This window comes from Artemia sp. Qi Xiang Cuo, chromosome 17, assembly GCF_049724085.1.
Source record: "Artemia sp. Qi Xiang Cuo chromosome 17, ASM4972408v1, whole genome shotgun sequence".
Taxonomy (NCBI): Eukaryota; Metazoa; Arthropoda; class Branchiopoda; order Anostraca; family Artemiidae; genus Artemia; species Artemia sp. Qi Xiang Cuo.
In genome coordinates this window covers 6,012,929-6,028,724 of record NC_142810.1, presented here as the reverse complement: position 1 = coordinate 6,028,724, position 15,796 = coordinate 6,012,929, and the positions used below count along the sequence as shown (strand labels likewise).

Genomic DNA, 15,796 nt, shown 5'->3' with positions numbered 1-15,796 from the left:
CACCTAAGCTCACACTCTGTACCCTTCCAGATAGACAAGAGTCGAACCAAGAATGGAAAACACCACGAATACCGTAACTATTTAATTTACTTATCAAAATACTATGATCGAACGTGTCAAAGGCTTTAGAGAAATCCAAAAATAAGCCCAATGCAGTTTTTTTAAGGTCGAGTTGTGAGCGTATGAACTCTGTGGCGTCAATTAGAGCATGAAAAGTGGACACTTTCGGACGAAAGCTATATTAATGAGGAGAAATCAAGGAAATGGAGCGCTCACTGCCAAACAGAAAGGAAGACAGAAGTCTGAAGATAATTCTCTAGAACGTTTTGGATATAACAGGAAAAGATAAGAATTGACGATAATTACCTATCTTAGTTGGGACACCCTTTTTAAGAACTGGAATAACAATGGCTGACTTAAGTAAATCAGGGAAAACTCCATGGGTTAAAGATACGTTGGCAATATGCTTGATGGGCTCGCAAATAAAAGGAGATATGGTCTTCGGGAGCTTATTACTTAATTAAGGACACTGAGGTATAAAACTGGTAGAGAGAGAACCGAAGATTTGAAATATATAACTGCTATTAGTTGCGCAAAAAAACTTGAATTTGGACATGAAACAAGGGATTAAAGGCTGTAAGGAGGGGTGGTAGTCAGTATGAGGAATATTAGAAAAATAATTATTAAATGCGTCATGTGCATGTAAAGGGTCAATTAATCTACTATTTGTGTCTTTAAGGCGAACAGGTATAGACTTTGATTTTCTAATTTTTTCTTTAGAGTATATCATTAACGGTCACATCGTTATAGATAGGAATTTGAAACTTTTGCTCCAAGGTTCTCCGATATGCTGATTTTGATGGTTTAATTTTCTCAAAGTCGCTTCGCTTGTTGTCAGCGTTTTCCTAATTTTTGGTAAATTAAAGAAATTTATTAGGCTCATTTCTTATTACCTGGCGTAATGGAACCGATACTGTTATAGAAAAATAATTCGGAAAATGAGTTTTGTGGCATTGTCTAATGGTCTGACCCCAAAATCAAGAGGCATATTTTTTTGTACGCTTATCTTGATAGTCAATATTAAAAGTGACCGATAACATTTGAAAAAAAAAGTTTCTTAAACCACGTTAACTTTCCATTTATAAGTAAAATGAAATGAAAAAATTGAAAAACGGATAAAATTTTTGTAAGAACAATGAACTTTGAAAACAAGTGAAAAACGGATAAAATTAGTGAACTATACGAGAAACCAAGACTACAACTTTCTTCCAAAAATAATGATCAAAGTCTTGATATTTTGGCTTCACACCCAGAATTACTTCACAATCTTCCAGGAGTGAAGCTGAAATATTCGGACTTCCATTATTATTTGTTCAAAATATGTCTTCGTATTTTTCTTGCTTGTCTTAATAAAAGTTTTACCCTTTTTCCAATATTCACATTTTACTTTAATTTAAAAAGAAATAACAGAAAAAAGGAGAGGAACCAACGAGAAAATAAAATAAAAAGAATTTTTTTTATAAAAGAAGAATCTAAAATAAGAAAAAAAATTTTAATTGATGAGGAGAAAAAATACCCCTTTGCATTTTGCATTTTGATCGTTTCCGATTCTTGAGGGTTTCTCCATGCGTCTGAACGGGCTAATAGTTCCTTTTCTTCTTATCGTTGCCCCTTTCGAGCTAATATTTTATTATTATTATTATTTTGATTATATACCGTTAATATTGTTTATACATTTTTAATAAGCCATTTTGTTATAGCTATATATTTAGCCAACATATTTGCCATATATACAGCCAACATGATAAGCCATATATGTAGCCAACATTTTAATTACAGGATGACCAAGGGTGGACATGGCTGTGATTAACCAGGGTGGGTAAATTTTTCAGAAAAGAAATAAATAGCATCTATACAAAAATATTCAATTCAGAATAATATAAATATAAAGACAAAAAATTAAAGGAAAGATGATAAATAAAAAATGACAATATGTTATTAGTAAGAGGTTCTCACAGAGATATTCCAGAGCTATATTAGTTTTGGTGCATCTTCCTTTGAAATATTTAAAAGTTTCCTCTTTCATAGGCAGCACAATAGCGCTGCTTAAGTAAAAACGATGTTGACACAATGTATTATTTATTTTTTTTTCTTGGTTTTAGACCAGGGCACTTCGTATCGAAGGAGTTGTCGTAGAAACTTCTAAAAGAGCTCATTCGATTGGAAAAATCGAAAACAAATTTATTTTTTTAATGTTTTCACTTATGATTTTAAGAAAACAAAAATTAATTAAGATTTTAAGGAATAAATATCAGCATATGTATATTAAACTGACAATGCACATTTTTTTCAGTAAATTCATTTGAATTTTTTCAGTAAAGTACAAATTATATTCGGGCTTTTAAAAAGCATAGAGTTTAAAACCCTACTCAGATTAATTTCTGCTCGTTTTGAGTTTGACTTATTTTAATTTATGTTTGTTTTGGGTTTCATTTATTTATTGATACTGATTTTTGGTAGTTGTGTGCTTGGTAGATTATTTGATTCTATTTTTGTTCATTTTTGGTTTAATGGAGTTCTTTACTTTGTTTTTGAAAAACTTATTTTGTGCAAAAAGTTTTTTTGATTAATTCGTAGAAATGTTTGTAAATACTATTTACGAAAAGTTTGTAAATACCATTTACGAAATTTTTTGGGATTTTTCAGATTATTAAATATAATTAAATATACATATTTTTAAATACATATTATTATATTAAGTATTATTTATAATTTATTATGTTTTATATATAAAAGTATTTTATAGTTAATTGTTCTATTATTAAATATTTACGAGAATTTTCAGGACTTTTGACATTATTAAATGTAATTAAATATATAATCATTAAATATATATTTTAACATTAAATATTATTCATATATTATTATGTATTATATTATACATAAATAGTATTTTATACTTAATAATGATATTATTGCCAGGAAATAGCTGAAGTGCAAATAATTTTTGAAAATGCTCTGATAAGCCGTCTTCGGTGCAAAGTGAAAATTTCAAAAGACGTGAAACAAATATAGATACAAATACTTTCTAAGACCACACTGGCTATACATGACGCATGAAGTTTAGAGAGGAAAGGAAATAATAAATGAAAAATAAAACCAAAAAAGGGTGAGAAAACGAGGATTTTGTCAGCCAGTGATAAAATATGAAAACGAAAAACAAGCAAATATTTTGACAAGGACCTCCACCAAGTCGTCCACAGTGCTAAACAACAAAAAAATAACAACAACAACAAGAATCTAACCTTTTGGAGTTTACTGCACAAGTTGAGTGTCTGTTCGGATCTTGTGCAGTAAAATCCAAAAGGTTAGATTCTTGTTGCTTTTTTTTCTTTTTGTTTAGCACTGAGGACGCCTTGGCGGAGGTCCTTGTCGAAATATTTGCTTGTTTTTCGCTTTCATATTTTACCACTGGCTGACAAAATCCTCTTTTTCAGACCCTTTTTTTGTTTTTATTTTTCATTTATTATTTCCTTTCCTCTCTTAGCTTCATACGTCACATATAAATACCAAGCAAAGTTACAATAAAGATGTAAATAGTAATGTCAAAGGTGCAAAATTTGAGATCAAAAACTGTAAATTTATATTTTTTTTAAAGTCTTTTTGGCTCTGGAGCCGGTTAGAAGTATATCATCAATGTCTTTCATATCCTGTTAAAATCTTGAGAATCTACCTCGGTTTTTAAATTTATTTTGTCTTATGGATATATTTTGGTATTTCTTTGATATATTTTTCACGCAATTTGTGTTTCCCTTGCATCATGAGCGCAACATCCGTGTAAAATTCTCACTAACTTTATTTATTTTTATTGCAGGCAATTATGGTAGGCGTCTTCTTTGCAAAGCTGACTAGACCAAAGAATAGAGCCCAGACAGTAAGGTTTAGTAAAAAAGCTGTCATTTGTGAGAGGGATGGCTTCCTTTGCCTCGTATTCAGAATTGGTGATCTTAAAAAGTCTCGAATTATCAACGCAACAGTGACTGCAGAGATAATAAGAAAAAAAGTAAATCCAGAAAATGGAGCCATGGAATTTATTCAAGAGGTAAGTGCACCGTGCTACAACAATACAGGGTGGGAAATGCACCATGCTGCAACAGTAGAGGGTGGGAAATGCACCACGCTACAGGGTGTTAAATAATAGGCTGAAGTGTCAGGCACGAACGGTATTCTCTGCTTTGTGTTCAGAATTGGGGATATTAAACATGGGATTTTTGGAGCGGGCTCAAGCCCTCCCCTCTTGTATGCATGTCTGTCGATGGTATCATGAATGAATTCTTCAAGAATTATTTTAACAAGAGCTAAAAATTAAAATACAAAATTTCGTGTCTGTATACACAGCGTAACCAGAAATAAATGGTGAGTTTTAAATTTTATTTCTATTCAGGTATCTTCATCTAAGAAAAAAATAGGAGCAGGGCAAAGTAACAATATTTAAAAGAAAGGTTGAGAGGTTAAAACGAAAATAATCTGCAAAGGTAAAGTAAAAAGGTAAAATCTAAAGAACTGAAACGAGATTTTTCAATCCTAATAACCGCTAATTATAATTTATTGCCTTTATTCTGTGAAATATTCAAAGCAGAAAAAAAAGAATAAAAGTTTGGCAATGATTTTTTTATATAAGAATTATTTTACAAGCAACATTATTAACCAACGGACGTAATGATCAAATATTCGCCATATTTTAGCGCTATCTAAGTGCTACATAAGCTTTAGTTTGATTCAGTAATAGATGGCAGCAAAACGCAAATCTAAGCCCCGTTGGGCTAGCAATACAAAGTCAACAAACAGTCGACATTTTTCTCTTCAACACTTGATATGTCGATCTAGAATAACCAAAAATGTAATTTTTTTTTGGGGGGGGGGATTCAAAAATTACAGTTTAATACTAAATTAACCAACTGTCAGCTCTTAGTTAGTTAATCTGTTTGTTGTAATGCTCCTTAGCATTCTAGAACACAAACAAACCATCATTTCTTTGTAACAAATGTCATCAGGAAAACAACGGACTTTTTATCCTATCTTCAAAGCCCACCATGATCTCAAAAAATCCACCATCTCAACAGAGAATCAAATAAAACTGTTACGTTCCTTGTCCTACCACAGAGATACAGCTGTGCAGCTCTAAAGTGATTTAGGTAATTTGTTGACTCTAGTCGAACTACAGTCAAGTTCGAACGGTTAACCTCCCGTAGTCACAGCTACTCCGACTGCTTTACCGTTGAATCCTACAGGACTTTTGGGGAATTGTGAAGTCGCCTAAGGAGGCTGGGAATTTCGCTTACAAATTTTGGAATTTTTGGCAAAGGTGGTTTAGGGTTATTTGAAAAATACTCCATTTCAGTTCCTCAGATAATTTCTGGAATTGGTATAAAAAAAATACGAGGCAATAACGGTAGATAATCATGATAATTTTCACGGGACACGGGCAATGTTCTTAATTTTCAAATACATTGCCAACGAAGCAAGCAATGTCCAGGCCTTGTGGTAACCACCTAGTCAACTACAATAATAGATGATTCGAACCCGCTCAATGCACAAATTATTAGGTGGCATAATAATGCAAAGTAAAATTATGTAAAATTAAGTCAAATAATTAGGTAAAATATAACAAATACTGAGATAAAAGTTAATCTGCTGAACAAAAACTTGCCTCCACCCCCTCCCCCACTAAATGTTTTCCATGTTCGGCTAATTCCAAATATCCCTAGGGCAGTGAACTTTCTTTGACGTCTCTATTTTCACAAGTCCTCAGAAAAATCTCAAACCAATGAGAAGGAAGCTGTGTCTTCTCTTTTAGTATTCTAGCCTATTGAGCCTATGAAGTTTTTATTTCTGTTATTCCTCTGATTAGTTTCTGGGGAAGAAGTCAATTTGCGCTCTGATATAGGAACTCTCCAGTAAAAGTGTTATACTAAAGGTAGTTCTTTTGGGAATTTTGCCAAATGAATAAATTTGGTTAGTTTTGATTCATATATGCAAATAAACTTTCTCTCCTCTCTTTAAGTCACGTAAGCTTTTGCTTGTCTTTTAATTTAATTCAAAATCAGCCCGGTAACAGCTCTCAATGATGTTCCAGTGCCCTGGCAGCAGTGGAGAAGCAATGGCGTAATTTTGTCAAAATCCAGGGTTAGACCCACGAAAACAGTGGCATAGCTATTAAGCAAGGGAAACGGCTGTCCCCAGCTGCAGCCTGTAAAGACAACAATAATTTGGAAAAAATAGAAACAGTAAAATTGATCAAATGTGTTTGGGATATTATTGAGTGATGATAGTATTTACCGTCTTGTACCAGCTTTTCTCAGGTTTACGGTGCCATCACCAGAAAATATATGCCATCACCAGAAAAAATAATAAAGCCTTTTTAGCCTATATGGGTGCTGCAGCATCAAAGGCGGCTGCAGAGTGCCACGAAGGGTGCTCTGCAGCCTTCTTGCAAAAGAATTTTCTATGTTTAAGATCCAATTGACTAGAATCGGAATGAAAGAGAAAAAAATAAACAGGTCAATGTAAACAAGACAAGAAATGTAAAAAGTACAAGAAAAGTAAAGAGTACAAGCAAAATAACAATAAGTGCAAAAAAAGTGCAAGAGACAGACAAAGAAGTAGACGGTTCAACTATATTTTAACTAGGTTAAGAGACATCGGGTGTAAAAGGAGAGAACTCAATCAATTACCAATCTATTTGAGCAGCTGGTAAAAGTTGAAATCGCAATTTTAATGATTATATCGAATTTTAATGTTATTCATAAGTTTAATATAAACTATTATATTAAAGTTATTAATATTCCATTAATAATTAATTCGAATAACTAAAAAAAAAATTCACTGGTATGTATTATATCGTACCTTTTACGCCTAAAGTCACATTTACCATTTTCAAGCTTCTGAAATAATTGCCAAAAGCCGCTTTACCAAGTGCTTTCAGGGTATCATCTCTTCAATCACACTTCAATACTCCTGATGTACATTACTCAGTTGATCCTCCCTTTTTGAACAGCTGAGAAAACAGTTTTTGGCGATTACTCAGAAGTATGAAAATTCAGATATAATCTTTAGGCTTATTAGAGACTATATACATCAATAAAATCTGGTTTTGCCAGATTTGCGAGAAAAAGGTCCACATCTGTAGGGTTTTGGCACTTCCCTCCACTCTCTAAACTCAGGTCTCTGGTCCTCAAACGCTTGTTATCATGGCGTCACATTTGAATTTTTGTTTTTTCTTATTTCAGTTTATCAAGGGCCTCTTGGATTTATATGCTCACTCTCAAGATTCCAAAATAAGTGCGGTCATTTTTATCTGATTTTTGAAACAAATATGCATCATATTTTTCAGTGTACATAATTCAGTATTCATGCAAACGAAACCATAAAGAAAAAGCGTTCACTGACTCACCTTTGACGGGTTGAAGCCTTCGACCGCCGTTAATACTGCCTGACGTTACGTACCTCCACTCATTTAACTCCCAATGGTACCCAGCACGAGCGTTCGGCCACACACTTGTTATCAAGACGTCCTTGATTCTTGCTTTTTTTTTTACCTCAATTAGTAAATAAAATGAAATAAAAAGTAAAAAAACTATATGAATAAAAAGACGTTCTCAAGTTTCAAAATTATTTAGCCATTTTTGATTGTACAAGAAAAGGCATACACACATCAACGTGATTTTATGTATGGAATTAGATGTTAATTTTATATGTGCTAATGTATGTGCGACAATGTACGACTAACTGGATGCTAGGGTGGTTAAGACGCGTGCCCCAATATGGGTTCATTTTTCTACAAAACCGACACTTATTCTCCATTATTATAAATTTTTAATGTTTTTAGGACCTAGAGGTAATTTCAGAAAACGGACGCAACTCCTTTTTCTTCGTTTGGCCGATTCAAGTATTTCACAAAATAACACCCTCATCACCCCTTTATCGTATTTCTCCAAAAGATCTTGAAAAAGAAGAATTCGAAATCGTCGTAATTTTAGAGGGAACAGCAGAAGCGACAGGATCAGCTACGCAGGCAAAATCCTCATATATCCCTTCAGAAATTTTGTGGGGATATAAATTCAAAAATATGGTCACTTGGAGCAAGGACAAGAAGTGTCATGTGGTGGATTATAAAGTCTTCAATGAGGTTTACCCAGTCTCGACAACCAGCTTAATTGGGTTCAATTCGTCTGAAAACATGTATAATTACAAAGATGGAAGCACAATAACCACAAGTAAGTCAATATGCACATAGAGCTCGGCTATACTTAAGTGGCTTTCAAACTACGTTCATAATTTTGAATGCTAAGTGGTTAAGTTATGTTAACGTAAGTGTAAGCTTTTTCACTTATAATAGTTCTTTAACACTATGCTAACGTCAAAATCCATAAAAGTGCATTAATCATCGTCTAAAATCATCACTAGCAAACTATTCAAAAATTCAAAATATGGAAATGAGATGGCAAACTATTCAAAAATTCAAAATATGGAATTAAGACTGTTTTTAGACTCCGAGTGTTTTCTTTCCGAAAAAGAAGAAGAATAAGATAGTGATTCAAGCTCTGATTAAGCATCGAAGGCTTTCTCGGGGAATTTTATTAATTCATTTTCGAAATTTATTAATTTTTCATCCAGAAATTCCATTTTGTTGCTACTATCTTACTTTTTTCATATTGTAAGAAAAACTTGCGTAACGTGAAATCATATGTAAAGCCTAGTTGGAAAGGGCCATTAGAATGAGTTAGGTATCGACCTCGATACGATACTTTCTAAGGATATCGATATTTTATTATCAATTCCTGTATGTTACAGGGCAATATGAAGCTAGAAATTTTAATCGACAAATGAGCTTACACAGATATATTTACACAATAATGGAAAAATATTTACACAGAGCTGGAGCTAGATTTCTTCCCAGGGGGGGGGGGCGGACTTTGCCACCCCCTGCTGAACCATCAATACTGTTAAATATTACAATTTTTGACCAAAAACACACAATTTAAGCTTGTTTTGACGTCCCCGGGCGTGCCATCCGGGGCGCTCGCCCTATCCAGTCCCCTCCCCCTAGATCCAGGCCTGAATTTACACATTTATATTTATGAATATAAACTGCCGCGTTTTTTTTACACTGATAACCTTAGCAACTGTCAGTTTTCTGGTTCTACATACATGAGGTTGTAATATACTTTCTGTTTACATTAGAAGTTTACAAAGTGAATGCACACAGCATAAATCGCTGGGTTTCAGACTAATCGATACTTTTTGAAAGTACTAATACCTTGATACGACACTGAACGTATCGATACCATATATTGTCCAGCTTCAGGCACTACAAAGACTTTATAATGCAAGACTTTAATATATGTGTGGATACATTAATGTGTAATTAAATATATTATATATTAAACATAATATTTAATATGTAGATATATTAATGTGTAATTAAATATATTATATATTAAATATAATATTTAATATGTAGATATATTAATGTGTAATTAAATATATTACATATTAAATATAATATTTAATATGTAGATATATTAATGTTTAATTAAATATATTACATATTAAATATAATATTTAATATGTAGATATATTAATGTGTAATTAAATATATTATATATTAAATATAATATTTAATATGTAGATATATTAATGCGTAATTAAATATATTATATATAATATTTAATATGTAGATATATTAATGTGTAATTCAATATATTATATATTAAATATAATATTTAATGTGTAGATATATTAAAACACCAAGACAAAAAATATTTACCCTGGATAGCAAGGACAAGACCCATGGAAAATAACAGGGGCGAATCTCTAGCATTTTATTAGTAAGCAAGACGGGCCCATAGTTTGATAGTCAAGGGGCATGGGATATACAATAATTTGTTCTCCACATTTTTGGAGGGAGGGGGAAACTATCCACCCTCCCCCCCATAAAAAAACGCCCCTGGAAAATAATGACCAAAAAGAATGTACCAAAATATTGTTGTGCAATAGATTGTGTTCTGTCCTGAAAATGCATTTTTTTTTACATGCTACTTAGAGGCTCTTTGGAGGTATTTTGGGTGTTTATATAATGGGATACGATAACCAGCGAAAGCTGTTTTCCGATACATAGTTGAAGATTTGGCACAATAATTTCGTAAAACTCCCCAAGAACACGTCCCATTGGGTCACTAGTGCTCATAAACGTATGATATTATATCTTGAACAACGTGAATATCAGCGTTTCCAAGGCCGTATGCAGGGGGTGGTTAAGGGTTTTGAACCCCCCCCCCCCCCTTCCGAGATGTTTATCCGACTCGTAAAAGTGTAACAGATGCATTTTTAAAGTTTTTTTGTACCCCCGCCCCCCTGAAAAAGTTCCAGGATACGGCCCTGAGCATTTCCCTAACTGTTTGATTGTAGCCCGGTTATCAGTTACTAAAATGTTCACGACCCAACTTGTGAAAAAAGAAACGTTTATTGACAAAGCCAATTATGTTTTTAACATAATAATAACATTTCTTTACGTTTGTAATAGTGTTTTAGTATTAATAAAATGTTTTAGTATTAATAAAATGATTGAGCACAAGTTCAGCTATTTCTTCTTATTTTAAGCCAAATATTTTTAAATAATTAGATAGGAATAATATATGTAACTAAACAATTAATAATTACATTCACTAAAACTTTAGTAAGTGAAATAAACTTGCCGTCCATGTATTTTGTCCTTAGTGCCGAGGGTGAAGATATTTGTCATCATATGAAAATTTCAAATTAGGTGATAATAATTTTAATTTTATTCTCAGATTAGCTTTGACATCCAAAATATTTCGATACTTATTTGTTAAGGGCACCAAGGCTTAAAATCCTGCTCCACACGTATAAATACTGACAGACAACCCCTACCCGAATAATTGTGTGATTATGGTTGTTACATTTTTTGTGTGATTTTGGCAAACTAATAACAAAAATAATAAAAAGTTTAAGCTTTTCAGCAAAAATTTTAAGAATTGTTAAAAAGTATAACATTATAAAAAATGTCCTTTGGTTGCCCAGTGGGTTTGACCATGAGATTGAACCTAAGATTGAACCATGAGATTAATATGGGGCGCAGAGATTGAACCCGGCTCTAGCAGCACACTGCAGCACCGACACAGGGATCTTAGCAGTCAAAAAGCGTCGTTAATCGTATTACTTACTTTTTTGCATTATAAAAAGTGTAACCAAAGGCATTAAAACAGTGTCGTTTTTTCGTTTACGCTTGGATACTCCTTTTGACTCTGCAGCCAAAAATTAGTAAGCGGTAAGTTAGTAAGTTAGTTAGTTAGTTAGTAAGTTAGTTAGTAAGTGATTATAAACATTTTTTTTCAGATCGATGCGGCATGAAACTTCGGTTAAATTAACAACTTTTAGTTCATTAGCTCTTTTAGTTGATTATTTCTTCCTTTTTAATTTCGACAGAAAACAATCTTTTTTGGTTCAAGAAACTTATCTAGTCTTTAAAACTATTTATTACCTTGGAAAGAGGCTTTTAATTCAAAACAAGTACCTTTAGAAATAAATAGACAAATCATGTATGGGGAGGGGGGGACTTATTTCCCATCGACCGTTAAATATAAAATATCATATTTTCAGATAGTGACTGTTTTTTCTGAAACAACAAATCTTTGTCTGCAAAGCTTGACGGTTTAGAAGTTTTATTTTACAGTCATCGGGAATAACAGTACAGAAGTTGGTGTTTATGAACACTTCTCATTTTCTGTCTCCCCCTCCCCAATTCAGAAAAAAAGTCTGGTATTATCTGCTAAGAGTCTTGTCCATGAGATATTTCAGCTAATCAGGAGTTAAGTAGGGTTGTATTTTGATGGACTTTGTCCTAAAGAACACGGCAAAGTTTCTGGGAGAGCATGGAATCAAATGGAAAGGCGAAACTCTCTTAGACTTAGATTATGCAGATAATTGATTGTCCTTGATAAAAATGTTAGCAAAATGAGTGGAATTTTTAGAAGTTTTGAGGGTTCAGGGTACAAAAATAGGCTTTAAGGTGCTAAGTAGTTTAAATCACGAATAAATGAAGGTGAAGAGGTGATGTTGGGTAACGAGAAAATCGATCAAGTGGATTACTTAATCGACCAGAGTAGTTTATTAATAAACATAATGGATGCACTGAGGATTGTTTGGATAGATTGTTAGAGGATTGTTGGAAAGTTTGGAAAAGTAGAAAATGAGTCTTCGAACTAAATTTAGGGTATTTGAAGCTAGGATCTATCAAAAAGTAAAGTGTGCAAAAATTTGGTTCCATTAGTTTAATATGGCTAGGTCACGTTTAACGGATGAAGGATGATAGATTGTCAAAATCACGCTTTTTGGTTATCCATCAGGTTGGTCAAGCGAAGATGGGAATTGTTGGAGGATTCTTCGAAAATTTGGAAAAGTGGGAAATGAGTCTTAGAACTAAGTTTTGGGTATTTGAAGCTACGATCCATCAAACAATAAAGTGTGCAAAAATATGGTTAGATTAGTTTAATATGGCTAGGTCACGTTTAACGGATGAAAGATGATAGATTGCCAAAATCACGCTTTTTGGTCATCCATCAGGGGGTCAAGCGAAGATGGGACGTCCTCAATCGGGTGACCGCAAGAACGAAAACTGGAACTTCTTGAAGCCTTGAGTCGATTGGGTGGAGGGGGAGCATGAGCAGTTATTTCTCTTTGTGAGGATAAAGGTTACAATGAATGGTCCTAAAATATCAGGAGAGGGCTCCCTCAAACGGAAAATAAAAGCTCTAGTGCCCTTTTTCAGTGCCCAAAAAGATTGATGGACACCTAGCCCCCTCCCACCTCCTTTTTTCTCAAAAGTGTTCTGATCAAAATGTTGCAATAGCAATTTTGTTAAGAATTCGTGAAAGGTCTAATTACTCAGCCTTTATTGATAACATACCCCCCCCCCCCAACGCCCCTGGAGAAAGGGCTGTAAGCTATGAGATTCACCCATTGTTTACGTATAGTATTTGTGACTCGGAAGTAGGCTATACAGGCAATTTTAGGGGGGATTTTCCACGAGGAGAATTTTCCGCGGGGAAGGTAGTTTTTGGGGGTGAACTGTCCGTCGGAAATTTTGAACTCGGGAAATTTGCCAGAATTGATATACGAAATTATTTTTATTTGCCTTAGTTTCTCTTTGCCGAATCAATTTTACGTGTGGAGACGTTCAGCGGGAGCTGTACAGGTAAAATTTCAGCGGGTTTGGAAATGTCTGGAGAATTTTCCCATGGGGGGAAAATTTTCCGCTGGAAGAATTCTCCGTGTGGGAATGTTCCACCGGATCAACTTTTCACTGGGGAGGGTGGATTTTCGGGAAAAATTTTCCATGGGGTGGGGGTTTCCCGTACGATTTTAAAAACGGTCAGAAACTAAAGTCTTTTTCAACCGCAAGTATGGTAAGAAGAATTCTTCAGGCAGAACCCCCCGCTTGAAATTTTCCGTGGGAATTTTCAGCGAGGATGGATTTTTCTGGGGAAGGGGGGAACTTTCCATGGGAAATTTTCCCGTGGGGGGGGGGGGGAAATTTCCATGGAAATACAGCAGGATTTATTAGTATTATTTGAAAAACGATCAGAAAGTGACTTGAAAACACAAGTTTTTTTTAACTGAAAGTAAGATGCAACGCTAAACTTAAAACGAACAGAAATTACTACGTATATGAGGAATATTTCGTTCAGTACCTCGTTCTTTACGCTGAAGTTTGACTGTATGTCCCAAATCTTTAAGAACAACTCCTGAAACATAGTTTAATTAGAATAAAAAGTTTTTTAAAAGAACTAAAAAACTTTACCGTGAAGAGCGACGTATTGAGGAGGGGGTAACCCCCTCATTTATGGAATAATTTTGGTTCGTTTTAAGTTTTAACGTTACTCCTTACTTTCAGTTAAAAAAAAAAAATTAAGTTAATTACTAAAAAGCCACGTAAAGCATTTCGAATTACTCTGCCAGATAGGACATAAATGGTTAACATAGGGTTCAGTTTACCTAGGGATAATTTCGCTCTTCTCATGTGTGATAATGATTCGGGTATATGCCGTTCCTTGTACATCTTAGTTGTGTTCTTCTACATTGATATCTCAGCCCCTATAATTGGCGTCAATTCATAAAAACATAGCGTGGGGGAGATTTTTTCGATCTTTGTTTTTAAGCTGCAGAAAAAGAACACATTAAGCAAACATACCAAAAACATAGTTTCCAAAATTTACGGGGAGTATTCCCTCCTATCTTCCTGCAATTAATACCACTGCCCCGAGCCTTATGAGGCCATTTATAAGGGGTAATGTAATGAGTGATTAGAAAGTGGGAAATATGACGCGCAGCTGGGGAAGATCATCGGGGTAAGTTTGGATTCCGTTAAAATTTGCAAGACGTTTCTTTATCAAGTTAAACGAAGTATGTTGATATTAAATGTTTAGCTATTTGTTATATATTTATTAAATTCAACTTTGTAGTGTCTTGACCTTGTGGCTTTTCTGTACATTAATAATTTTAACACATTCTTCAGACTGCTTAATATTAACGATACTACAAAATTCAAACATATATATAACATAAATAACGTAGTTAACATAGGTGTTGACGTGTTAACATAACGTAGATCAAACGTGCTATATATGTTATGTTATAACACATATAACATAAAACATATATAACGTAGATCAAAACATAAGTCAGTAAAACGCGAATGAAAGAAAATTAATATAACATTTTGTTTAATCTTATGAATGGATCATATTTGTTGTTGTCGTGGCCCTGTCTTGACATTTGACCGTTTTTTCGAAATTTGACTTTGTTCTTGAAAAAAAAAAACAAAAAAACATCACGGTTATTTGCCTAAAAGTTGGGAGGTCAAACATTTGGAGGGTTCATTATTAAAGTAGACATAATCTAGGAAATTAACTTTAAGAAATTTTCTTTGGGAGGGGGGGGGGTATCTCCAACATGAGTTTGGTTTTAGTCTATGATCATAAAACAACATTAATTTCTATCTTTTCATTGTATTGATTCCATATGAACATATGAACATAATGTCTTTTTCTTTCAGTTATTGACAGCAAAGAATCTTTATCTTCCTTGGTCTACGAAAAAGAGAACACAAAGCTTGCGAAGCAGAATGGAACAGTACATTTGTGATCAAACTGCTGTGTCACTAATTTATTTATATGTATATACACTGATTTGTAAATAAAATATATTCGGAGATATTTCTGTCATGTTTTTTTTTAGTCGACATTCGTCAAATAAAAGTTCTTATTTGCAAGAAAAAACAAAAAACCTTGTGTTAATATTTTTTTTATATGTATTTATAGGTATTTATATATATTATTATATATAATTTATATAAATTATTAACTATATATATTTATTATATACATTTATATATCTTATCATATATGTTTATAAACATATTCTTTATTATATATTTATATTATTATTATAAATTTATAAATATATATATATTTATATAATTTATATATATAATTATATATATATATATATATATATGATAATGGTAATAAGCTTACCTAAGCTATGGATGTCAGGATTGTGTTATCTTGGAACAATAATTTCGACAGGACCTGTGCCTGTCATCATCAGGTTCAAATTCAAAACGAGTTTTGAATTTGAACTCTGATGATGACAGGCACAGGTCCTGTCGAAATTATTGTTCCAAGATAACACAATACCTGACATCCATAGCTTA

General features: G+C 33.2%; 1 protein-coding gene across 1 annotated transcript in view; it reads left to right on the top strand.

Moving 5' to 3' along the window:
• Window positions 1-15,294, top strand: part of LOC148941840 (G protein-activated inward rectifier potassium channel 2-like) — a 39,103-nt gene extending 23,809 nt beyond the window's left edge. The window contains exons 4-6 of the mRNA XM_089103719.1: window positions 3,875-4,102; window positions 7,889-8,276; window positions 15,137-15,294. Coding sequence (XP_088959845.1) covers window positions 3,875-4,102; window positions 7,889-8,276; window positions 15,137-15,225 — 705 coding nt within the window. The 3' untranslated portion in view covers window positions 15,226-15,294. The remainder of the gene's footprint in view (window positions 1-3,874; window positions 4,103-7,888; window positions 8,277-15,136) is intronic.
• The last annotated feature ends 502 nt before the right edge of the window (window positions 15,295-15,796 follow it).